Source organism: Leuresthes tenuis, unplaced genomic scaffold (assembly GCF_036924035.1).
Source record: "Leuresthes tenuis unplaced genomic scaffold, fLeuTen1.0.hap1 SCAF_2, whole genome shotgun sequence".
Classification (NCBI taxonomy): Eukaryota; Metazoa; Chordata; class Actinopteri; order Atheriniformes; family Atherinopsidae; genus Leuresthes; species Leuresthes tenuis.
The window spans coordinates 19,316,444-19,342,351 of NW_027325356.1; the positions used below are offsets into that span (position 1 = coordinate 19,316,444).

General features: G+C 40.6%; 2 protein-coding genes across 7 annotated transcripts; both read left to right on the forward strand.

Moving 5' to 3' along the window:
* The first annotated feature begins 230 nt into the window (after window positions 1–230).
* myzap (myocardial zonula adherens protein) lies at window positions 231–13,817 on the forward strand. 6 transcript variants are annotated; one of them, XM_072380531.1, is made up of 15 exons: window positions 231–736; window positions 1,453–1,527; window positions 6,256–6,348; window positions 8,219–8,371; window positions 8,503–8,595; window positions 8,689–8,805; window positions 8,910–9,062; window positions 9,524–9,649; window positions 9,885–10,013; window positions 10,314–10,408; window positions 10,650–10,755; window positions 11,001–11,084; window positions 11,327–11,433; window positions 11,526–11,836; window positions 11,891–13,817. In XM_072380531.1, exons 1-15 carry the CDS (start codon window positions 659–661, stop codon window positions 12,280–12,282), a joined length of 2,112 nt encoding a protein of 703 aa, XP_072236632.1. In that variant the 5' UTR covers window positions 231–658; the 3' UTR covers window positions 12,283–13,817. The 6 variants fall into 6 exon arrangements, with proteins under 6 accessions (XP_072236632.1, XP_072236634.1, XP_072236633.1 ...); XM_072380533.1 differs by having other exon boundaries at window positions 11,526–11,731; XM_072380532.1 differs by having other exon boundaries at window positions 232–736; window positions 11,526–11,638; window positions 11,774–13,817.
* Window positions 13,818–15,621: 1,804 nt separating this feature from the next.
* On the forward strand, window positions 15,622–20,492 carry polr2m (RNA polymerase II subunit M). Its single transcript, XM_072380534.1, has 4 exons — window positions 15,622–15,916; window positions 16,510–17,085; window positions 17,233–17,449; window positions 18,919–20,492. Exons 1-4 carry the CDS (start codon window positions 15,807–15,809, stop codon window positions 19,060–19,062), a joined length of 1,047 nt encoding a protein of 348 aa, XP_072236635.1. The 5' UTR covers window positions 15,622–15,806; the 3' UTR covers window positions 19,063–20,492.
* Window positions 20,493–25,908: the final 5,416 nt, after the last annotated feature.

Genomic DNA, 25,908 nt, shown 5'->3' on the forward strand with positions numbered 1-25,908 from the left:
TGAAACAGGGAATAAGACCTAAGGGATTTAGTTTAAAAAATATGCCGCAAAAACCTGTTTTGCACATGGTAAAACATCCATTACGAAGAACAAAGGCTCTTGGCATTAAACTCCATTCAGTAAAGTGCACGGCGTGTATCAGCTCCACCTATTAGCCACTCCTTCCTGATAAGAGGGACTCCACCTGTCCCAGCCTAGTAAAAGGACCCGCCCTGTGAAAGTTCTGCTCTCAGGGCAGGAGGCACAGAGCAGGGAGGGAGAGCTGAAATGTGGCCCGACAGGTCTGATCAGAACGCAGAGACACAGGGTCAGCATGACAGAGTGACTGACAAGCCGAGAGGATTTACAGTGAGAGCAGTCAGGCTGGAATTAAGACAATGACACAGTTGTGTTTGTGTTGCTGAGTGTCCGACTGGACTCTACCTGCTCATTTCACTGACAGAAAAGAAGGGGACCTCAGAACCTTAGGGCCCTGTGGACCCACCACCACTAAGGTTGAAAAAGTGGAATTTCCCTCCTCCTCCTCCCTGACTTGAGCCGGGGGCAGATGGCCGCTCTGAGAGCCTGAGCAGACCTCAGGAAGGAGAGTGAGAGGAAGGGTGGGAGGAGGGCTGCAGAGGGAGAGGAAGAGAAGCGAGGAGTGGACAGAAGAGGAGATATGCTTCGCTACGGTTCAAGACGAACTGTTTCCACCACCACCACCACAACAGAGGACTCTCCAGAGTCTTCAAGTGAGGTAAGAAGCCCCAGAGAAGTCAGGACACTAAAACTCACCCTCGGTCTCCCCCTTTTCTCTCACTCCCCTCTCCTCGCCAACAGTCCAGTGTTTTCTCTCCTCCCTCCTGTTTGTCCTCTGTTTCTTTGAACTGTACACCCACTTGTGTGTAGCAGTGAGACAAATGTTCTCAGCTGATATTCAGTTTCTCCAGATCTCAGAGCTGTTGACTTGCTGTTTGTCGTAGGATGTGTAGATCATTTCTTTCACACAAGCGCGTAATGGGAGCCGAGTGTGCAGGAGGCTGGGATGTCATGTTTATTTGAACAGCTCTCTGATAAAAAAGGTCTTTGTTCTTTGACTTTTTTCCCTGATTCCCATAGTTCTCTTGTTTTGAATGACACAACCCTTTATAGAGCGTTTTCTAAACCTTACAGATGTTGGCTCTTTATTGCTGAAATTTGTGGGAAAATTATTTAAAAAGTTAAATTAACCGTACAGTAAATAATATGATGGATGTAGCCTTTTTACAGTTTCAGAACATTTGCATAAACTTTGTTTACTGCTCATTGTCTATAAATAATCTATGCTGGCGATGGCTGTAGATCGTTGAGAAATTTCTATGTCTCAGCTTCAGTGACATTTTAATATGAACTCATATCTTTTCTCATGATGACTTCATGGCAAATTAATTCGCTTGCATTTCTTTTAATTTGATTTGTGTCTTTGTTTTTCAGAGGAGGATCAGACGCCTCAGGTTAACTCTACACGCTGAGGATAATGGAGCCAAGGAGGCAAAAACCACAGACACAGTGAGTCTGATATCTCTCTTGGTGAAATTCCACAATTAGGTATGCTGGGCCATGCCTTTAAGGCTTGCTTGACAGCCCTATTTAGATAGGTTAAGCCTCAATAAACAGAGTTAAGTTAAACCCTTAAATCCCTCGACTCAGCTTGACTCAACACACCAAATGAAATTGTGTGCCAACAACCTGAACTCATCTTATGATGCGAAAGCCTTTAAAAGACACATGGTGGAGCCAATGATTTATGTGTCCTTTTATCATCTGGTCCAGTTACGCAATCATGACACCGTGTGTATGTGATAACACACACGCAGCTGTTTCACATTTATTTCAAAGCTCAACTGAGACCGTACTGAGTCTGGTCCATGCAAAAGAAAATATTCAAATATACAGACAGCTGAGGTGAAACAGTGTAAACTCAAACATGGTAACTACTACAACCAAGTCTCATAACATCAGTATTAAACTAGCTGAAGTGCAGAAGACATTTTCTATGACTGTTGGTGCTGATAGTGACCGTGTGAATTATGGCTGAGTGAGAGCTGCAGGTTGTGTTGGTGTTTGCTGTAGGTGGTTCTGCCCCAGCTTTTGTTTGTGCTCAGGACTTGAACCTCAGCTTCACAGTGAGTGTGAGAACCGAGAGCAAGACTTCACTGGTTGTTTCCTCTGAAGAGGTTTTAATTCTTCTCTGTTGTGAAGACCCCTGAGCAGACTCCCATGCCATGTTGTCAATGGACCTTAGCCAGAGAGTGTGGTGTTTTTCTCATTACCACGCCCTCACACTTTCCGCTGATAGCATGCTGGAGTAATCTCTGAATACGTTTCCCTATGGGAGGGTGTGACCATGCCTATTAAAATTAATGTCAGAGGACTGACTGACAAGAGGGAACACAGAGTGGAGAGAAACTGCACTTAACGCTGATGTGTACAAGTTGAGTGTGTGTTTAGTGATGATGAAACTATGCAACCCTGAAACTGCGCAAACAAGGCAGACATCAGCGTCTCAAAGAGCAGAGTATGAGTTACATCACTCAATCTCCTGAACTGTGATGAAAATCATGTCACAAAACGTACAAAGTTAATAGATGCAACTCACTCACACACACACACACACTTACATATATGATATATGATTTCATATGTGAATGACATGAGCACGGCCTCTTAAAACTGTATTACCTTGAGGAGGAGCAGGATGTGTTCAAAAAGGAAATTGAGGTTTGTTTTCGTTTTTGCTGTCCAGGCAACATCTGACTGCTCAAGCTTTATATTTTCTTAAAGCAACACTAGAGAAGTTTAAGATAAGGGAACCATATACTATGAGCTTCTCTGGCATTTTGAAGCACATCAACATACCGCAGTTCACGGTTTGTGTTATCAGCCCCACACCACGTGGTTTTGCTTTACTGTCGCTTGACATTTTTTGTGGCCTTTTGGTGGCATCTTTAAAGCCTCTTCAACATGACAACAAATTCATGTGCATGGCTTTTATGGCTTTTTCAAGTGCAGGATACTGAGTTTTGTTTTTATGACAGTGGTGCTTCGTCCCACAATTGTAGAAGAAACCAAAAAGGGAAAAAATTGCCAAATCCTCTGGCGTTATCTCAAGCCATATCAAACACTTTTCACTTAAAAGTGACCAAACACAAATTGAAATTGCAAATGACACAGCTTAAAAAACACAGAGGAAAGGAGCTATGAATCCCGCCGACCCGGCCTCAAAAAGGACACTTTTGTTGGTTTTTATACTTTCTCATTTGACAGAAGGAAACCTTCATGAGTTTCTATAGGAAGGTTTCCATTGCAGATTTTTGCATTTAGAAATTATGAATAAAAAAGATGAATGCAAAAGGTAAGAATAAAAATAAAAACTTCCACCAATGAGCAAAAAAGTTATACCCATGTGAGGTGATTCTAGCCTGTTTTGAAGAAGATTCAGTGTGCGTAAGCGGGAATAGAAACCCTTTTGTAAAACCCAAGCAAATATCAAAGTGATGTGACTCACCAGCTTTTTGTGGTCTCAGCGAAGAAAAGTCCCACGATGGATTAGTATCTTCCCAGATATGATATAATATCCCAGAGATGAAAATGATAATAATTACATTTTGCAGCCTTAAAAAAATGCTTCAGCTTTGTTTCGCCAATAAAAACCTGACTTACTTTATCGAGTATCGCTGTATCCAACAGTAACACAGCAGGTAGTGTTACTGTTGTTTGCTTTTTCATTAGTGTGGGTCCCGTGCATAACTTCAAGACATTTCATGCTTTTATTGGAAAAGTTGCAATTCAGTATTGCATTAAAATGCAATTAAAAACAATGGGCATGCTATTCTATGAATTGCTGTTTTCCATCGATAGACAGACAGGTGGATGCTGCTTATTTCAACAGTCAATCAAAACAATCGTCTTTCAAGGTGTGGTGGTTTGACACTCCAGAGCATATATTTGTTTTCAGTGTCTCAACTCTTGGGCCAAGAGATGTTGCTGCTGGCTGGAGCTTTACATTTAATACAAAGACAGATACATTTGAACGCAGTCTTAAGTTGTGTGAAACCAACATACCTGTGGTTTATCACTGCTATAGGTTCCTTATCAACAAAGAAACTGTAGCTCAAAGAAAAGATGGCTGCTCAACTAGAAGGTCAGGGTCAATTCCTCAGACCAAATGACAACCATTGGTTGGAAATAAAGCAGCGGATAGCCTGTAAGAAGAGCTGTAATAGTGTGTGTATGTGTGAATGTGAGTTGTAGTATAAAAAATGCTTTGACTGGTTAACTAGATGAGAAAAGTGCTTCATAAATACTTCCATTTACCACTCATTGAAATACTAAAACAAGTGGCATCCTGCAGCATAGAATAGAGTACATAAATCTGGAGCTACTTTTGTGGTTACTTTTTTTTCAATTCACAGATTGTGAATGGAAATATGCAGGTTCAACAAGTTAGAAGTTAGGTCTCTGTGGATGCTGCTGTAACACACCTGTTACCTGCACAGAGCTCAAAAGTGTTAAACGGGAGTTAACAGTCTTTTCACTGCGTTCATCTACACTTGTGTATTTATACTGTGAGTGTTCATGTCTTTTTCAGCTTTATCACTGATCTTAGACCTCATCTCTTGGAAAGTCAAATCTTGGTCTCTTGTGCTGTGATGAAGGGAAGTTATGAAGTTAATCAAGGAGGAAGGAAATGAAAAAATCCTGTGTAAGAGATAGCTATGTTTCAGTGGGAGCTCTACTTAAAGTAGTTCTTCGCCATAAAATTAGAAAGGGTGTATCCTGCAACTTGACACATTATGGACACAATCCAGGCACTGACTTTGTCCTACATGTGATGTAATACATCTCCACCACGGCACACACAGAGGGCAGAGGAAGCAGGACGCAGAGCTGCTGCATGAAAATGTCACTTCACCTGTTCACTATCTCTGTTGGGTTTGAAACCTGTTGGGTTTCATCTCTGTAATGACTGATAGTGTCCTCAAAGTGAACATGATTCAACCCAAAGAGCGACATGAGAGGGTCTTTGTGTTGTGACTTCAAACACAACTTTCATGTTTGTGTTGGAAATAAGGAGCTCAGACCAGTCCACTCACAAAGCAGTCGTGTGAGTCTACAATAACGCAGTCAGGTCATGATACAGTGAGATGCTTGACAAAGCACTACCACATGATTCTGTCGGAGATGTTTTTTCCCTCAGCAGTTTTTATATGTTGACATAATTCAGGAAGTCAGCTTCTCCGTACAACAAAACAATAGTAGCCCTGTATGCTTCATCCACCAAAACAACATGACTACTTCAATAGCCACAGAAACCAGGTAAACATTGTCCACCCGTGTGGCCAAACACCAGCATTGTAAAACTCAAAGCTGATGGAGTGCTCATGAAGTGCTGTTAAAACATAAAAATGGGTGTTCTTCCCTCTCATCTGCTGGAATTCACATCCGCCTATTAGTGGGCCTTCAGCATTTCTCAACAGCACGTCTTCTGGAGATTAAGTGGTGCAGAAATGTGAGGCTCGACTCTGTCTGAGAGACAACACTGGCGTCTTTGTCCTTATTCCTCCTCTCTCCTATGAGATGTGGGATCTGTGAGATGTGGAGACTGACGCCTCCTTCTCTGAATAGTTGTAAGTTTAAGTCATATGGCATTTTCTGTTTTGCCAAGTGCTGCTCAGAATACACAATAAATGGAAAAATAGCAAATTTATGTAAAAAACACAAAAAGTGTAATTACTGGTAAAAAAAAAAAAAAAAATTTTGAGAAGAGCTTTAAACCCAGACTCAGCTCAGAGTCTAAGGAAGATTGTTTCAGAAGACAAAAGTTTGCAATGGGTACAAGTAATAACACATTGGCTACATGTAATAAGAAATCAGTGTCCATTGCTCATGGGAGGTCAATAAAGTGATGATGCCGACGTGGGATCTATGATTGTTAGCTTTGTTAACAGACAGTAATGGACTCAAAAGTCAAGTAAAGTTTTACTTTACTTCACATTAGCCAAGACAATAAAACATCAAAATGGTATTGTGGCACCACTAATGACAACCATGATAATCATTTGTCCGTAATATTATTGTAAAAAGAAATCTCAAAAACAAAAAAATGGTGTTAAAAACAAATTTACTGGCCAAATGACAACAACAATACATTCCAGCAGATCTGTTTACACATGAAAGGAAGTAAATCTCCCCCAACAGCAGTCTTTGATATTGTTTGTTATGTTCTGTCTGCAGGCTGAGGCAAAGATCGATGTCAAAGAAACATGGAAGAAGAGGAATGGGTTGATCCACAGGGAGAGGCCAGCTGGCAGGGAGTCGCCTCGGCAGGTAGACAGCCGCATCCACTACGTGAATGATGTGCATACACTACAGGATGGGCAAATGTTGCTGATGCACTGAAAAAAAAACATTTCTATGCAGACACTGTGAGGATGTCATGAATAATTTACTCACAAACATGTTAAAAAAATGCATTTAGGTGAGTGCAACAATTCCCAGATCCCAGGTACATCCTTTTAAGTCTGAGCATGATTTGAATTTTACTCACACCCAGAATGTTTTCGACGATCAGTTAAACGATAGAAATAGAAAGAGTTTAATATTTCAAGCAAAAATGCCCATTAAAATTTTGGTTTCAGTTTTATGATAAATAATAAAAAGTCTCCCTGACAAATGTCTTCTCCATGTTTTGCTGAGTTATCCACTTTTGGAAATATCTGCCTTCGAGATGTTTGCATTTCCTCAAATAAAATGGACCAAGATGGCCTTTGGTTTGTTGTACTCAACACACCAAAAATGCCTTTAAAACAACTCATCAGCAACATCTCCTGGTTACTTTAGAAAATCTTGCTGTGGATGATTTAATGTGGGACTTATTTTCTTTATACAAAACTGAAATGTTAACCTTATCTCTGTGTAAATTTAAAGAAAAAAAAAGCGATCAAAGTCTGATGGTCTGTGATTGGCTTTGCACATCAGTCTCAAGAGAGAGCCTTTAGGATGCGGTGGCAGATGTGGCAGTTATGGCCAGCGCCGTCTCAGCTCTAGATAAGGCTCAGCAGTAGCATCCATCACTTTGATGCTGGCTCTTGCTGCATTCATCTTCTGCTATTCTTCAAGTTAGCATTAAACTGTACTAACTTATCAAGGTAAGTTTGTAGCTAATTGATTAGCAATTATATCCTGTCAAAGAAATTATTATTGAGTCAAGAGTAAATGCTCAATTCTTCCTGCTGAGCAATGATATAGTTTAGTTCTGGTGAGAGAAAATAGTTCCCACGTGAAACCAGTCCCCACAAAGGTTGTGGATGTTCTTGATTAAGCTATTCACAATTTCTCGACAGAAATGTTGCTTTTGAGTTGGTCAAAGGTAATTTTTGGTACCACGAGGTCCACAAGCCAACTGCCATGCATTATGATATATTCTAGAAAAGGCAAATGTCTCCACAGCCTTTTAGTCTCCATGCTTGCCAACTCGGAGAAAGATAATCTAGATACAGAAGACAAACTGCACTGAGGGCCAGAGGAGAAGCATGTATATTTAATTTTGGTTGGTGAACTTTCCCTTTAAATATTTATGTTAACTGGTTTCATTTGGCCTTTGTGGTTATAATCCCAGTATATTTTGGAGTGTGGACTTACACTTTACAATCAATCAATTTGTCATGTTCAAGTAAGTATCAGTCGCATCCCCACAGCAATGATAAGTTCTCCTTCAGATTTCTACACAAAACAGTTGCCTCTGAATATTTAATAGAAAGTTGATATTTAAGTAACTGTTCAATAACTTATCTGTACCCACCACTATTGTTATTCAGTTATTACATTGTCAAAGTGCCACACTGCGCCTGTGCTGGTGGGCATCTGTTTTCATTGGCTGGTAGAGGTACAATAGACAGAAATGGCAGGAGCTCATGTATTGGGTTGCAGAAACATGACACCTTCTATACACCCTGCACCTTTTTTAGCTGCCTGTTACCAGCCTCCTGTTTCTAGTGCTCAGCAGCAGTAGTTCTGGAAACACTTGCTCAATTGCACATATGTACATACGTGTGCATCATCTTGCAAACACATACACCTGAAAGTATGCATGTTTTCACACAAATGCACATGCGTCGTGCCAGTATAAGTTAGTCTTACTGGAGGGTGGTTACAGAAACCTGACCGGCATTATCCTGTCTCCTGTCTCCTGTCTCAGCACCTCGGAGACACAACCAATGGGGTGTCAGAGCATCATGGGCCCAAAGTGTACGGCATAGTGCAGAGGACGACATCGGACAGACAGCAGGAAATGATGGCGCGTGAGTGGTCACTCAGTCACCTTCAGGATGAGATGAGCTATATCAGAGGGGTGAGTGGAAACTAAAACAACAAACAGCTAAGCCTTCAGGTGGCTCATAGTTTTAACATGACGTTGTGAACTCAAGAAAGTGTAAGTTTCTGTGTTGATTGTATATGTATGTTCTTGGTTTCTGTGTACAGGTGAGAGACTCATTGGAGAAGGTGAGAGAGAGGATGTACGGGCAGTTTGGAGGAATGCAGCAAACAATGGATAAGCTTTCACAGGAAATCAGGGTAATGAATTATGTACAACATGTGACTGGACACTCAGAACTCTCTCATCAAACTCACCTGTGAATAATAAATCTAAAAATGTATGTGTTTCAGCAGGCTTCCAACTCACATCGAAGGAGTCTAGAGTCTGAGGTGAAAGTCCGGACGTCAGCCATGGAAAGCTTTGATCAGATGAACAGCTCCCTCATATCTGCCAACATCGGCCTGCAGGTAACAAATCAGTACCCCTGAACGTGCAAGGTTTTCTTTATCTGACAGCTGCATGCAGTTATTGGGAGGATATGTTTGGCACCTAAATTAAGTTTATTTTTCAGAAATCCCTTTTGGAGAACTGTCAGGACAGAGTGGACACGAGCAAGGAGGTGAAGAGTTTGCGGAGCACCTGTGAGAAAACAAAAGAAAAGCTCAGGGAGAAGGAGCAGGAACTGGCTGCTGCACAGGCAGAAAACCAAACGCTGAGACTTCAGGTAATCCTGCGTATCTGCAAAAGCTCTTTGTGAATGCACACTTGCCATACTGATTTTTTTCACACATACATGTCCAAAGACATGACAGCATCTTTTCCAACACATCCAAAGAGACTGGTCACTCAGCTGATGTGAGATATTTCCTGATTAAGGTAGAGGAATGTGTCACATGTAGAATCTGATATTCTCTACCTTATAAATGGTCAATTTCCTAACTCTGTAAGAGGTTATAATGAAGTCAAACTGACTAAAACAGTCCCAAAAGCTCTGAGAACCTCCCAGTTTCAAAGAAATGTGTAATTTGAGAAACAGCAGATAAATCAGAATGCTTTGATACAGCAGGTTTGCAAACATGCCTCTATGCAGCACAGAAACACATCAGATGCATCTTTTATTCTTGTGTCAATGTGGAATAATCAGCTGAGCACACTCTTAAATTTGCTGTGCTGTGGATTGTCCAGGTGGAGTCATCACAGGAAGCAAACAATCAGGCTCTGCAGGAGCTCTCAGCAAAGCTGCAGAGGGAATATGAGGAAAAGCTGCACGAGGAACAGCGGAAGCACAGAGAGGAGATTGAAAACCTACAGGTCTGCATTCTTTTCTGCTCATTCACATCAAATATAGTTTCTGCTGACAATAGACAAAACATTTGCATAAGGACAGGACTGACGCATGTCGATCACTTTGGTTGCTTCAAAGCTTTGACTTCAATAAAAAGACTGCAGACTTAACTCAAAATGATGGCTGCCAAAATTCTTTAAAATAGTTTAAGAACTGATCAGTTCTTCTAAACCTGAAAGTAAAGTATTTCCGCTCACTCAGGCTCAACTTGACGAGTACATCAGGCGACTGGAGGAAGCTGAGAGAAACATTAGAATGGCAGAGGCTAAGATTGCTGAAAGAGACCAGCGGATCATGGAAGTGGAGCGTCTTCTGGACTGTATGGGAAAGGTAAGTCTGGTTCTATCATCGCCATGTCTCATCCTCAAGCTGTTCAGTTTGTGCAGTTTATTAGCTGTGTGTTCAGTCTGTGCATTATCTCTACTGTAAATGGGCAAAACACAGAGCTAGCAGACATTAAGCAAATTCACTTTGACTTTAATATGACTGCAGTCTCAAAACAACAATTACACTAAATACTGTGAGAATACAAACTGTGGATTTCTCGCATGTCTCGCATGGTTTTGATTTCCATTCAACCAATCTGTGAACACAAAAGAGAAACAAAACACTGAAATGTTACTACCACAGGAGAAAAGTCAACTTCACAAAAAGCTGCAGGAATGTGAACAGCGCCTCCGTTTGATGGACCAAACAGACACAACTGACGCAACAGTAGTCAAAAGGTACACTTTTAATTGTGGTCATTTCACCTTTTCTTCATGGATGTTTGAACTCAGTTATGTTGTAAATGCACTGTAAGGATTTTTTTTTTTTGTCTTTGAGAGGCATTGGATTTGGCAAACAGATATTTTCAATATCAGGAAAAAACTGTAATTAAAGAAAAAACATGTCACCACTTAAATGATCAAGTTACTGAGGTCATTTTCCCCTGTGAATTTTGAGCTGACATGTGGCTGTTTTTAGGTCCAAAGAGCTTCAGGGTGAAGCTGTGGACCTCCGTGAAAGAATCAAACACTTGAACGACATGGTGTTCTGCCAGCAGAGGAAAGTCAAAGGAATGATCGAGGAGGTGAGGAGGGTTAAATACAGTGTAGATACTGTCCAGTTGAACGTATTCTGCACCTCTTGGGAATGGCTGACAGTGTAGCTTTTGAGGTTTTGGTGGCAGTGCACAAAAGGAGAGCTAATTATGCAACAATGTAAAATCTCTATATAGTTAGGTTTGGTTTGAATTTAGCTCATCATTTCTGTTTTGCCACCTTACTAAAGACACACACTTCAAACTTCAATTAAATGTCCCCTTAATTTGTGCAGGTTCAATCCCTGCGAGCTCAAGTCGCTCAGAAAGATATGTTCATCTCAGAGCTTCTGGACAGAATTGCAATTGTGGAGTGCGAGGTAAGAAAATGCTTCACTGAATGTTTACTGCATGTTTAAACGATGGTGCGGTACTGTGATCTACAGCATGGCTGCGGTTGATTCACTGGGCTGATGAGCAGAGGATATCCTCAACTTTTAGCAATGTCTGTGTGATTTGCCTGTGTCTGTCCACCTATCAAGTGACTTTTCCCATGTAAAGTGGTCGCAATTCTTTGCATGCAGCTGACCTGACAGAGTGTTTCCTGTTTCCTTTTTCCTAGAATAATGAGTTAGAAGACAAGCTGAAGTATTTTATGTCCACACAGAATAGTCTACGAGACGTATTGGAAACAAGAGACATAGGAGTAGGCTGTGATCTGCTCCCCAGGTGAGAGTCAACATGTGTTGCAGCATCGGGCTGTATCTCGTGCTTTATTTGGATGTTTATTCTTACTCTGTTGTTTGACTGTGCATCTGCAGACATGAAGCACAGAAGCGAGATGTTGAACCTGTTCATAGTGAATCTCCTCATGTCAATTCCATGCGTCTCCCATCACCTTTCCAACCTCCATCACCGGTCAAAGTTTCTACCCCTCAACCTCTATCACCCATACAATCTTCATCACGCCGTCAGCCTCTATCACCCATACAGTCATCACCCCCTCAACCTCTATCACCCATACAATCTTTATTACCCACACATCCTCTATCACCCATACAGTCATCACCCACACAACCTCTATCACCCATACAGTCTTCATCATCCACACAACCTCTATCACCCATACAGTCTTCATCATCCACACAACCTCTATCACCCATACAGTCTTCATCATCCACACAACCCTCATTTCCCTCATCGCCCATTCAATATCCATCGTTCTACCGAACGCCCACTGTGCAAAGGACGTTCAGATCTAATAACCCTCCGCCCAGTAGGTTAGCGTCCAGTATACTGAAGTACACTCCTGTTCAATACAGCAACTTGCTACAGTCCAACCCCTCAGCACCAAGTGGGGCATTCTCCTACAACTGGTCGTCGGAGTCTCAACCTGGTGTGAGTCCAGTCCAGTCCGGAATAGATGAGGTGGACGCAGAAAGAAAAACAGACACACAATCAAGTAAAGAGCAGTCCTCTTCATCTCCTTCCTCTTCTCAGGCAAGATCAAGTGCACCTCATGTTTATACACCGTTCATGAAACTTATGGAAATAACATCACAGATAAACATAGAATAGCCTCAAGGTTTCATATTTTGGGAATTTCTGGAGCCAGTACTTCAACATGGGGTTAAAGTACTGACTTTTTGACAGGTTTGAAGTCACTGTAAAAAAAAAAAAAAAATCTTACAGTACCTGGGTTGGATCTCATGTGTTCTAGTTTACTTCATTTAAAGCATTTAATCTATAGATATTCAAAACATTTAACTTGTAAATTCAGCAATTTTGGCCCTTAACCCAGAGTTATGTAGATGGGATGATGGATCACTCACAGAAAACACAGTCCCAGAGTCTCCTCTTTTTTGGACTTTATGAGAAAAGCCATGATGAAACTCATTGTGCCTTACATAGAACTCATAGTTGTTTCTATTCCTAATCAAATCAATTCTGATCATAACAGTAATTATATAACTGAATCCCTACAACTGCAGACTCACACTCACAGCTGGAATGACTTTCACAGCTCCAGCACCAAATCCTCCATGAAAACTAAAGAATTAACTCAACGTAATTTCCAGAAAGACTGCCCGTGCTAAACTGTTTGTCGAGCCTAATGTCTTAGGTTTGCCAAATTTGTTTCTCAAGTTCAGTTAAATCACGCTTCATATGGTTCACTCACATTTCTGAAGCAGTCCTGACTCTTATTTTTTTCTTTTTTACAGTGAACTAGCTGTTAGTTTTGCTAAGCACAGAACCAGAAAACTGGGGAGTGCATCTGCAGAACTGTCCAAATCAACTAAAAGAACCAAACAAAACTTTTAAGCCTTTGGGAGTGGTCTATTCTACCGCTTTATTCCTTCAAAGCTCAGATTTAATGATTTAATCTTTATTGCTAATTATCTTTTAGAAGACTCTCCATACGGGACGCAGATATAACTTTTTAAACCGTCAAAAGCTAGCACATTCCTATTTGAAGCATCTCTGTCGCATTTGGGGGAGAAAATGTTTGAAGAAAAAAGTCAGCCTTTGTTTGCACGTAGCTCGAGTCATAGCCATGTATGTTGTTTTCTGAAGATGTTGATAAAGATGAAATGTTTGTGAATAATTTGCTGATTTTTTTCCCCTCTGTTTACAGCGAATGTAGCCCACTTACAATGTTCATTGAGCTATAAGCAATGAGTCTTATATGAAGGTAGATGGTTATTGTGTGTATTTTCCTATAATTTCATATTCGGATAAGTTAACTGAATATTATTTTGCTATTGTCAAACTATGTAAATAATATTTATTAACATGCTTTGTGCCTTTTTGAAGAGTCTACAATCTTTTGATGATGGGAATGAATCTCTGACTTGGCAACAGGGTAATCAAATATCAGAAATATAATGGGTTTCAATTCTAAATACTTAACAATCACAAACAGATGTTGTCAATAATAAGATGACTGCCATCCCTGAGCCACTGGCACTAGTATTGTCCAGCTGTTGTCTGTACTGCCACAACTGTGTTTAAAAGAGCTCAATGATGTGCCTTTTTCCTAATGATACATATCAAACTGAGATTAATGACATGAGGCCAGAGTGTCTTTGGATAATAAAAGCTATACAAGTGTCCTGATTGTGTCAAGAGGCAAATCACACTTACAAAAATGTTCTTTGTACTTTTGTTTTTGCTTTGTCTTACATAAAACATAAAGTTCAGATCAACGTATCTAAATACAAACAGGGAGCTTCATTCTGTGAATGGTGCTATGGTGGGGGTGCTGTTTTCTTAATTTACAGTGAATTATGCACGGAAATTTCACAATACAAATTTTTCATTGCCTGGAAAAAAACAATATCACCTGACTAAATAGAATTTGTAGATTTTTTTAATGAGCTCTGCATTGATTGAAGCAGACCAATATTTGTCGGTGTTGACATTTTTCGAAGACTCGCCATGAAGCTTTCCAACATCTCCAAAGCTGTGTGTAGTGGACTAAAAACAAAGAAACAAAATGAGATGTTTGACAGAATTAGGATCTGGATAAAGGACATTAAATTGTTCAGGTGTACTTCAGTGTCTCTCGATTCTGAATTGTGATTAACATGTGGAGAGCGTTAGTCTTTCACATTGTCCATTATGATTTGACATCATACACTGGGCATTTAGGAAGAGATAGTTGCATCAAAGAGTTAGAAATGTTGTAACAACATAACAACTATACCCTACTGAGTCTTTATTCCTACTTTACAGCTGCATGAAAAACTGATTTAAACTGTCTTTGAACTCTGACAGGGGATAAAAAGGACACAGCTGGAACTTCTTGGTTTAAGTGTGGGTCATTGTCTGTCGAGCTGAGTGAGAAATGTTTTGGCAGAGTGGTTGGAAAACATCCGGACAGGAAATGCAGCTGTGGAAAATCTGAGACTGTGAAGGCTGTGAAGTTCAAACCCAGCACACTCGTTACATGGGGAAGAAAGAAAAATCTTAACATGTAGGCTGACCTAACATGTACTGCACTCGAACTAAGTGCCTTTTTGTGCCCCCACGACCAAATCAAAGAGCCAGGAAAGGCTCCCCTAGAGAGTTTCAAATAAACAAAACATGATTTTAAATGATATCCCAAAATTCTGGTTAGTTAATAAAACTGATTTAATCACCTTCACCCGTTTCTGTCAGGACTGGTGTCACATGAATGAGGACTGAAACACTGAGTGTGTTTTCGATTCATGCACGGTTAGACTAACACAAGGTTACAGAATAGATCACATCAGCATCTCTGATCCATTTGGGGCTCCAGGGGACATCTTTTAACTGACGCCAAACAAAACCTTTCATGTCAACAAAAGGCTCTGATTGGCCAGAGTGGCCAGCAGCCATGCAAATCAGTTATGCTCTTAAAGTGTGATGTGATGATTTAAAAGAAAGATAAGCTAAAATCAGTTGACGTGGTGCATTAACAAATATCTGGTGTTGGGCAAAACGCTTGAGGCACAAAGGAACGTAGATCAAAATTAGCTCCTTCTTTATTCCTCACACAAGAAATTGCTTGATAAAAAAAGTATTGGTTGTAGAAACAGTTTTATACAAAAAATAAAACAAAAAGGTAGTTTTGCAAAGTTACAGCCGAACTGTATCAAATTTCTTTTAAAGTGCAAAAAGTTTGTATTTACATTGTTGCTGGCCCAGAGCAAATGGGCCTACTGAGATCCACTGAGTAGGACACTAGTGGAAGATCTTGATCAGGGCAGCCCGTTGTTTAGAGCTGAGCCTGCTTACATTTGTGTATTTTGTGAGTTTTATGCTGAGGTTTCCCTTTTGTCACTGGTAACTACAGCAGGCCGGCAGAGGGCAGCAAATCAGGTTCTCTGGTTTTACAAAGTTTTACTGGTAATTACAGTGTGCTCACAGTGGGGGGCGATAGAGCGCAATTTCAAAGTATTGACTTCCGCCCACGAAGAAGATGAAGGATCTACATTTAAATGTAGTGTCATGTGTAGGAGGAAAAGAAACTGCCACAAGCAGCGCTTTTTTAGGCCTATAAGTTTCTACTTTGTATTTTAACCTTAAGCTCGCGCTGTTTGTTAATAGATGTAGCTAGCTGTTGGTAGCTAACAGTGATGTCCTCGTCGCGGACAGAGCGTCAGGGACAGGTTGGAGACCTGAGGAACCAAAGCAAAGAGGAGCTCCAAGAGCTGCTACTCCGACAGGAAAAGATACTCTCTAACAAGTAAGTTTTAGCCTCAGTTTATATGTTATAAACAGACCAACTTCACACATAAATCTGTGTGGCACCACCAATAAAAACAAATACCACGACTCTATGGATCAGATGATTTGGGCAAAAGTTTCGAAGACTAAACTTTAATGATACAGAGACACTCAGTAAATGTAGCTGAGAAGTAGATCCTCGTAAACGACCCTTTCTTAGACTGTAGGGTTTGGTTCTTTACATTTAACATAGATATAAATGCATCTAAACAAGTGGCAAATACTGCTCGCAAACGTGTAGATGTAATACTTTTTCCCACTGGAAAGAGCAGACTGTTCTTAATATTGTTACGTTTTATACCTTTGTTACAACACATCAGAAAACTGAATAAACAGTGTAGTAATAAACCATATATATATATATATAACAATATCAAATGTCAACGAGATGCTGTGGAATTCCAGTTACCATGTCTTTAGTGTGACTACAGTGGAGTTCAAGAGGAGAAATGTAACTTTGGTTTATTAGATAAAGTAAAGGCATTGAATTTCTAAATATGGTGAATATATGCTATTCTGAATACAGCATGCAATGATTTGGTTTGTTTGCAGGAGGTTATTACAGACTCTTCCTGACAAAGGGCAAAAAATTAGAGACTTTGCAGAGAAGGTGCGTCTTGCAGTTGAACAGCACAGTGAAGAGGAAAGGAGGCAGAGTTTGGTGTCTGCTGCCAAAGCTGAGTTTCAGTCCAAGTACCAGCAGGCTTTCGCTTCCCAGCAGTGTACCATCTCTACCGCACTAGCGCCCTCCCGCCAAGACAGAAACAGTGAGGATGCTGCAGGTGGTGCTGTACAGGAGAGGGAAACATCAGCTGTGTCAGCAAATTTGCAGCAAAACACCTCTTTGGGCAACCAACAGGACCAGTTCGTCTCCAGTGCAACTTCTGTTGAGCCCATGGAGGCCTTTCTGAACTCAGATGAGACAGAGGAGGGGGAGCTTGTCGAAGCCTTGGACAGGGTCACACTGTCTCAAACTAGGACTGGTGAATCCAAACAGCAGTTAAACAACAGGCCAATAGACAAATACTTTCTCCAACAGCAGCCACCGAAAAAGCCCCACTATGTAAGTGTTCTGGAAAAAACAGAGGCGTCCTCGGCTCCCAGGAAGCAAAAGTTCAAACCAAATCAGTGAGTTGGCTTTGTTTCATGATCACCTTTCTAAGCAATTCTTCAGGCATTAAATAACAGTTTGTCAGTGCTTTTAATGACTGTTTCTTTGATAGTTTTCTTTTTTTTGTTGTCTGTAAAAAAGCATCGTCTTGCCCATGTTTCCAGGCTGCCACATAGGAACGATGTTTCTCCATCTGACTCACTCAGTCAGTCGTCCGGAAGCGCATCGCCGCTCTCTGCTCAGGCCCGGAGGGAACAGGACAAAAAACACCTGGATGACATCACTGCTGCCAGACTGCCTCCTCTTCATCACGACCCAGCAAAACTTCTTTGTCTGGAGGAGTCGGCCGTGCTCCTGAGGGAGCAAACCAAGAAGCAGCAGGTCAGCGCCCCACACACGTTTCTCTGTTTCTGAAACTGGTTTCACACATGACTTGTTCTGGAAGGTCTGCATTGGAGAGTACAAATAGTTGCTTGATTACCCCATCAGTAGCTGGCAAAAACTCTCGAGAAATAACCAAGTGAGATCACGTTTGAATACAAAATCAAACCAGGTCAAACATGTCAAAGTAAAAATACAGCTGACAACAGCATTATGTAGCAATGAATATTGATTCATATAATATAGGCAATATTTGTGGGCTTTAAGACAAAAACAGCCTTGTGTTAAAGGATGAAGGAGACTGTACTTATTTGTGTTATGCTTCAGGTACAAATGAGACATAAGAATAAATAAATGAATAAAAATCTGCTCAGAGGCTCTGAAAAAGCGCTAAATGTTTCAACCAAAATGCACCGGTGACACCAGTGTTACTGTACGAGTCCTCGTCTGCAAATGGTTGTGTTTTGATTTGAGGGGAGGGCTCGATGTTGCATGAGTGTGTGCGTCTGTCACAGAGAGAACATTTTGAAGGGGTTGCAAATGCACATGGCAGGGAGAACCAATCTGAATGCACTTTATAACCAAAGCACGTATAATTTATCATTCATGGGTTGAATGTGGCTGTGTGTTGTTGATTGTGTCTCTTTTTAAGTTACTGTTATGCCCCCTTTTAAATTGCCCCTTGGGGATAAATAAAGTGATTTAAATTTGAATTTGAACAGGCAACCATTAAGATATCTGAGCAGCCTGCGTGAGTATCAACATCGTGTGGGAAACGCACAACAATCATTAATTCATGATTCGTGCTATCAAGTCATCCTTAAGCAATGTGATCCACTCTGCAGGCTACCTGATGATGCTGGATAGCCTTAGCTGCTGCTGGATGAATCTTTATTTATGATAGCAGGAAATCAGTTCAAATAAAAGCCCCAATTGCCTAAAAGCCTTTTCTTTTCTTTTTTTTCTGTAGGTAAAAACAGCAGCTCCTACTTTCCGTTGAAATTTTATCCCAGCAGATGTTTTTGTTTTAGTTGGTGAAATTTGAAATTCACTCGCATCAAAGAATACAAGATCATCTCATATAATAACACATTAGGTCCCTTAATGCTGCTTACAGAAAAAAACACAATGATAAATCAGTAATTAAAAGATAAAGTCATAAATACTAAACACTTTTTAAAAACAAATATTGGGGTTCACTTTTGACTTTGTTTCCATTTTTTTCTGAATATGTGAGAAGTCAACATCAGTTCCTTCACTCCGCTCTAGAGGGCAGCATTCAGACACGGACTCATTTTATGTCCAGGCTTCGGAGCCAAATGTCAAACAGTGTGCTGTTGGCAGCTTAAAGAAAAGCTTATTATCAGACATACTTTTGTAGAGATTTTAATGGCAGTGTCTGTGCCACTTGTTTTCTCTTTACCAGCCTTTTAATGTCAGCTTTCTCTCCGTCCTGTGTTTAATTTCAGGAGTTGCAGGCCAAGCTGGCAGCCCAGAAACTGTCTGAAGGACTGAAGATTTCTATGGGGAGCTATACTCCTGACGGTGGCCCCATGGCTGCCTACAGGGAGGTTTGTGATGAAGGAGACCAGCTCTCCTCAGAAGAGGACTGATCCAGGAGGGCCAGCTTGGGAAACCAGTGTAACCTTGGCCCTGAAGGAAAAAGGCTTTGGACCTCATGATCCTGGCCTATAAAACAGGATTTTCACTCCAAGAGCAAGAACTCTTAAACAGAGAAAAGATCTTTGCATGGTGTGAAGGAATAGTTGGTAACCCACACTCAGCTCAGGAAATCAACTGTCAGGTTGAGAAACCAGCTGACGTAATTAGCATTCGTATCGTACCGGGTTCCGTTTTTTTCCCCCAAAGTCCTGCTGGTATAGAAACACCTTTTGTTGTTCAGGAGTCTTAAATGCTAAATCTGAAGCATGTCTCATGAGGGACATTTTTGTCAGTGCACTGAAATTGATGACATCATGTCTTTCTGAGCCTGAGGGTACATTTTTATTGCGGCTCCAACTTTAATGTGTTTAGTAATGATAATAAGCACTTAAAGCTGACAAACAGGTTTGCTGACCGTTCTGGCACAATGTGACTGTTCACAGCAGACCTGAGCCCATTCGTGTCGGATCTAAATGATATAGAGTGTGAAGCAGAAACAAAATAAATACGTCTGATTTCCTAAATGTTTGCATTTGTTTTACGGATGTCGAGGGTCAGTTTTTTTGTTTTTTTTTCTAAATTGTGGACGCTGAATCACCTCGCCAGGTTTTTCCAGTTTTGATTCAAAATGATATACAAGAACTGGTCATTTGTCTTTACCCAGCATGCTTATTGAAGAGAACATGAAGAAAATCTAAGTTGCATTAAATCTACAAGAGTCAGTTAAGTACAACACTGAGTTAATGTATCATAATGTCACACAGTTATGGAACAATGTGTGCGAGTGGATTTCACAAATATTCAAGCAGTGGAAGGTATTCTGAAGCACGTGACCAAACATTATTGACCTGTTTGATCCTCAAACTGTCAGCAACAACACAGAGCTCCATCCCCACCTTCAGGGTGAGTGAAGCTGCACAGTGACAGCTGTGGCCTGAATCCGTTAGCTTTGACGAAGCTTTAACACTTTTTATGAACTGCAGAGTAACTCACGGTTTGTGTGTGACAGATACATTTAGGAGTAAATGTTCCTCGTACTCTACATGGTGCACTGCAAAAACACAGATACACAGTCGGTGTAGCTCACATTCTTGCGAACAGCGTGTTGTCAGCTGAAGCCAGTGGGATGATTTTAATATAGGGGAGCTGTGGAGGAGTATGATGGAGAAAAAACTTGACTGAGCCAGCAGGAGAGGGGAGTTAAAGGACTGAAGTGAACTCTGAGCAGGCATTAAAACTCAACCAAAAGAAAAAGAGTTGATCTGCAGCTGCTATTTGCTGTTACTGATGTTATATTCCATTGTGCATTTTGCACCATCTATGCATTGATTGCGACATTATTACATATTGTACATCATCAGTAAGACAAAGCAAACAGAGTCATAATATCTGGGCTTAACACATCTTGCTGTTAGAGAATAAATGTACATTATGCCCAGCTGACACAAAATCAGATTTAAAAGAATGTTATCTGGGTTAGTTATCTTCCTCATCCAGGTGTTATTTTCCAGATCTGGATAAGGAAATGTCAAGAAACTCACATATCCCCTGCTGTCTATTATCTTGATATTTCTAAAATGTGCCTTGTGTTTTGAAACTGCGCCTTCACATAAAATAACGTCCAGTTTGCTCAATAAACGCAGTGAAATCGTCACAATTCTCTCATTAATTAAATGTGTATTACATTGTTGTGAGGTTTCAGGGTCAAGTTAAATCTGCGTGGTGCTTTGAATTGATTTCTAATGAGGCTGTGGTCAGCTGCAGGAAGTGAAGCTCCAAAATCCTGTGAGATGTTATCAGACAGGGATCCATCACACACTTGATAAGATTAATGCAGGGTAGTGAGTTATTAAGGCTTGATGGCTCAGACATCTGGACTGAATTTAGATCATGTTGTTGCTGGGAATGGCAGGCGATGATGGGACGGCAGCAGGCTAATGCAATATGGCAAACACCATTTCTCAACTCTGCTAATACGTGGTAGATAAGAAGTGCCAGCTACATTCAGCATCTTTCCAAACTGCCTTTCCCATCATCTGTCTTCTAAATCCCAGAGAGGACTGCAAGCCATCTTAATTTGAACAGCCTGATTCAGGGGTTTTGATGAGGAGGAAAACAGGGACTGAGGCACCTTCTTTGGGGAAATGAGGGTGGGTTCATGTAGGTCACAGCCTGGTGGTAGATGCCCCTTGATAACCTTTAGTAATTGTTTCTGAGGCATTGGTAGAAGATGTTTTGGTGGGAAAAAAAACATCTCATTGCTGTGTATTTAGACATTGTATCTGATGGGCTTCAGAGTGGCCCCGTGATGACGTTCAATAACAAATACATGACCAAGCTCCATAGAGGATCCTCTTTGTGCTGGGATTAATTACAGCCTACCTTACTTATATGAATTTAGAGACTGTTCCCAATTATGGGGCATATTTTTGCTGCAGCTTTCCTCTGTGGTATCTGGCTTCAAACTGGACTCCAAATGAATGTGGATGATGTTGAGGTGAAACCAAGCACACTCTGAAGTCAAAGCTTCTTTTTTTTTCTCCTAAGTTGTCCATTGATGAGGAGGTTGTTTATACTTCAGCTTGAATCCCAGACCTCTTGACTCAGATTAATAAGCTCCTCATGAAGTAGTCTGCAAGTGATTTGCTCCAACTCCGGGTCCGAAATCACACGTCCTGCGGGAGTAGAAATAATTTGCTGTTTGGGAGGGGAAACTGGAATGTGATTTCAAAACTGCGTCTTCAAAGACCAGTCAGGCTCAGCCTTAAATTAGATATACAGTATGATGTATAGACTGGCGTTAAACACGAGTTGGGCCCTCAGCAGAATGATTTGATTATGTCTGCCAGGTTACAAAGTCTGAGGTCATGCTTTTTCCATTCTCTGATGTTTTTGTCATATTTTTTCAGGGCACATGAGATGAAATAATGCAGCACACAGCAGCTTTATGCAGATATTGTTACAGCCTGTCTTCCCATCCCCTCCTTTTGCTGCAGCAAAACCTAATCACGTGAGTTTTTTGTTTTTTTTAAGGATAGCCAGGGAAACAGTTCAAAGGATGATAAACCTATTAAGTTAAAATCAATGAATAACTTGGAAAAGACATTTTATCCTTCAAATGAAGTTTTAAAAAAAAAGCTCCTTTTCATCCATGTCACCACATGGATGTTTTCAGTGGAGGGAAGACAAAGCTGCTCATTCGCACTTTGTGGGAAACCTGAACAAATGTTTCATATGCAACTGAGATGAGCTGTGAATGAGAAGCAAACGTGTGAGTTAGCTGTGTTACATGTGTGTGTGTTCCCTTGACAGGGCGACGAGGAAAGTAAATACTTTCGTGACAGGACTGAGGTGCTGAGGTCTCCAGTTATCTCACCATGAAACGTGTGTGTGTGTGTGTGTGACAGGAAGCCGGCTCATACTTCATGTCATGGCTGTTGGCTGAGAAAGCATGATAAGTGGCTGCAACACTCATGAGGGTCCTGCAGCTGTCTCACTGGGAATGTGGACGGGAAAATATTCCCCTACCGGTGGGTTAATCTGTTGAAGGAAAAAAAAAAAGGAAGAAGATTGAGGTCTCTGGAAGTGAGTGCTGGTTGTAAAACACAGTCATAGGATGATTTATTGGATTTTTACATTCTTCGGATTGTTTTCTTTTTCATTTTTTTTAAACATCCAGCAGATACAGGATCAGCTTATTGTATGTGAATGTGGTCAGAGGACAAAATTTCCTGTGAATGCTGTTAAATGTGGCACACAGACACCCGGGGATTACCTTTAAAGAGATTGAAAGCTGTAGAGTCCTTGTGTTGGACTTTGATACACATTTCAAATGTAGTCTCATATCCCCAAAACTTTAATACGTGCATCAAACACAAGGATTTGAACTGTTTCTGTTATTCTTCTGGCTTTTCTACTTAAATGAACTAAACTGTAACTGTGTTTCAAGAAGGAAAGTAGATTAATGCTTCTTGTTCATTCCATATCTTTAGACTCCATTACCTCTGATTGTTTCCACCATTAGGAATTAGGAATGCTACCATTACAAATATATGTAGTGAGATCAGTGAGATTGTGAGTTTGGAGATGACAATTACTTGAAATGAATTCAGACAATCATATTTAAACGGGATTTAAGCTTGGAGCTTCACAGGTAAGAGTAGAAAAATCAATAAAACAGTTTATTTTTGCGCGATATCTGCATTGTAATGTAAACGTCCACCTTACCCCTCGCTTCACATCTTTTGCTGTATGCTCTGCTGTTCTTATTCTGAGAAACCTTTTGAAAAGTAGGCTACTTCTCAAAGAAACTTGACAGAAAAGGCAAAATTACTGACACATGCTCAGCAGCTGGTAACATGACAGAATAATTACTACGTGCCCAGAAGGAAAAAAAGAAAGAAAAAAATTTAACCTCCATCCATTTTCCATTCACATGTGTCAGCCTTGTTTCACAGTAATTCATGAAATAAGCACAAAATGGAAAGCAACCTATTTTGGCAGGAGGACACAAATCATGCAACTTTTTCCTCTTAATGCATTTCAGTTGGAGTCTTCTTCTGTGTCTGCATCATGTTCTCATGCTGATGATGATCATCACCAACTTCACTGGATAACTGAGTTTGCTAATATACAATGGGGGACGTGTGTGTGTGTGTGTGTGTGTGTGTGTGTGTGTGGGGGGGGGGGGGGGGGGGGGGGGGGGGGGGGGTCAGTCTTAATGCAAGCCCCCTATCCAACCAGTTTTTAACCCATCTCCATGTAACCATACCATCCAGCCTACAAAAATAGACTTTTTTCTTAACAGTTTGCAGTCAAAGACTGAATTCATGTGTGAAACTATTTTTGTGTTCATGCACATAGTAAGAAGGAGAGTCATGTTCAAGAACAACAATCATTAATCAATCAGAACATTGAGAACTTTTTCTTTGGCACCTTCTTGGAGGTTTTCACTTCTCACACTACAAATATTTTAAAGAATTAGGACTCTTCACCCCCTTCTGACACTAAGCACTGCAGTTCATTCGTGGTAAATATTTACATTGGCCTAATGTGATGGCAACAGTTTAAAAAAAAAAAAAAAATTATGTGTTTGTATCTTTGATGACTTTATATTAAAACATTCTTTCGACATCTGATGAGGATATTTTTTTACGTTCATATTGCTTTGAGGTGTAGGGCAGATATCAGGGTTGTGTCTTGTTCTGCTTTGTGCTGGAAGGTCTAAAAGACTAAAGTATTTTTTTGTACTTACTGTGTCCCTTACCTCTTAAATCCCAAATTCCCCTCTGGTTGTAACATGTGTCGTATTTCTATAAAGACTAAAATGGTATTGGTGATTCATGTAATTTCTCTTGACAAAATCATGATCATAAACTAAAATATGCTGTAGACAACAATTTTTTTCTTTTTTTGGAGTGCATCTATTTTTAAGTGCAGCAAGATTGTTTTTTTTACGCTAACTTGTTTTCAGCCACTATGTGTGTCCACTGGCAGCCGTTTCCACTGTGTTTTGCTTTTAACATACGACAAAAGCCTGAGTGTGAAGATCTCAGCAGCCCTGCCTTATTGAAAACGTTTAAATGTGATTTAAGGTACAAATGCATTTCTCTTTGCTTGATTACTGCAACCCATGTCTTAGATCTTTTTCAAAAGACTCGTCTTTATCCCCATCCACTTGTAATGACTTGGTTTGAATCGATGTGATCAATAAGAAATTGTCACTCTGACTTGATTTTCTTTCTGTTTCAGAAAAAAACACATCTGCTTCTAATAATCAGAGCAGTGTAATAAAATACGCATGCGCTGTTATTTTATTATGCACACTGCTGTTCTGATTATGATACACAGTTTGGTCTTTATTTTTCCACCACAGCTTTAGTTAAGTAACCATTAGGTTTAATGTAAGAGCAGTTGAACAGCCTACAGAGTTTCTGTAAGATAAGGATGTCACAACAAAAGCATTATGTGTTTCTTTTTCCTTGGAACAATGTTTACAGTTCAAAAGCCATAAAAGCCACCACAAATGGAAAAGGCATGGTTTAGCTGTAATGACTTATCCTTGTGTAGTCACATCTTGAGGCAGATGGACTTTATGTTTATTTTCACTTCCTGCATGTAGTTCTCACAGGTCGACACTGGATGGCAGTGTGTATCTTTAGTCTTTGTCTTTGCAGCTTTAAATCTTCTTTTTTTCTTCTTTTCAATATATCTTAAAGCAGTTGCTTTACCAACATACAAAACATGCTTTTGATTTGTTGAGTTTTTCATTGTGCTTTTCATCAATGGCCATCTACCGATAAGGTGCTTATCTTTAAGGGAGTCACCATCCCTTAAAGAGTCAGAAGGATCAACAACTGTCAGCAATCATTTGTGACAAAGGCATAACGTTACAGTTTGATTCCAGTTCGAAAGTTTCTGTTTCAAAGGTGTGGTACCAGGTGAGGCAACAGCCTTGCACCTCCTTGTCTGTCTTGAAGAAGATTGCTCTCTGTCTGAATCCATGTCTCTCACCATGATGGGAGATTGTACAAATATGATTTGGATACATCTGTGCTTGACAACACTCCCACAATCTCTGCTTGGTTAGCTTTGCATAACAATCCCGAGGCACTAAAAAGAAAGGGTGGAGAGAGAGGGAGTAGGAGAAGGAGGGGTAAAATGGGCTGAAGCCCGTGATGTGTGGTGTGGGCCAAGAAGCTGCCAGCATCCCAGCCGCTCCATGTCTGGCCTGGCACAATATTAAGCAGGCTGTTTTGGGGCCTGTCAAAAGCTCATCACGGCAAGGAAGCCGTCTC

Coding starts and splice junctions, on each gene's coding strand:
- polr2m (XM_072380534.1), top strand. CDS start 15,807: ATGTCCTCGTCGCGGACAGAGCGTCAGGGACAGGTTGGAGACCTGAGG. Junction 17,086..17,232: donor CAAAAGTTCAAACCAAATCA/GTGAGTTGGCTT, acceptor CCATGTTTCCAG/GCTGCCACATAGGAACGATG. Junction 17,450..18,918: donor AGCAAACCAAGAAGCAGCAG/GTCAGCGCCCCA, acceptor GTTTAATTTCAG/GAGTTGCAGGCCAAGCTGGC.
- myzap (XM_072380528.1), top strand. CDS start 659: ATGCTTCGCTACGGTTCAAGACGAACTGTTTCCACCACCACCACCACA. Junction 1,528..6,255: donor AGGCAAAAACCACAGACACA/GTGAGTCTGATA, acceptor TTCTGTCTGCAG/GCTGAGGCAAAGATCGATGT. Junction 11,085..11,326: donor TTGCAATTGTGGAGTGCGAG/GTAAGAAAATGC, acceptor CCTTTTTCCTAG/AATAATGAGTTAGAAGACAA.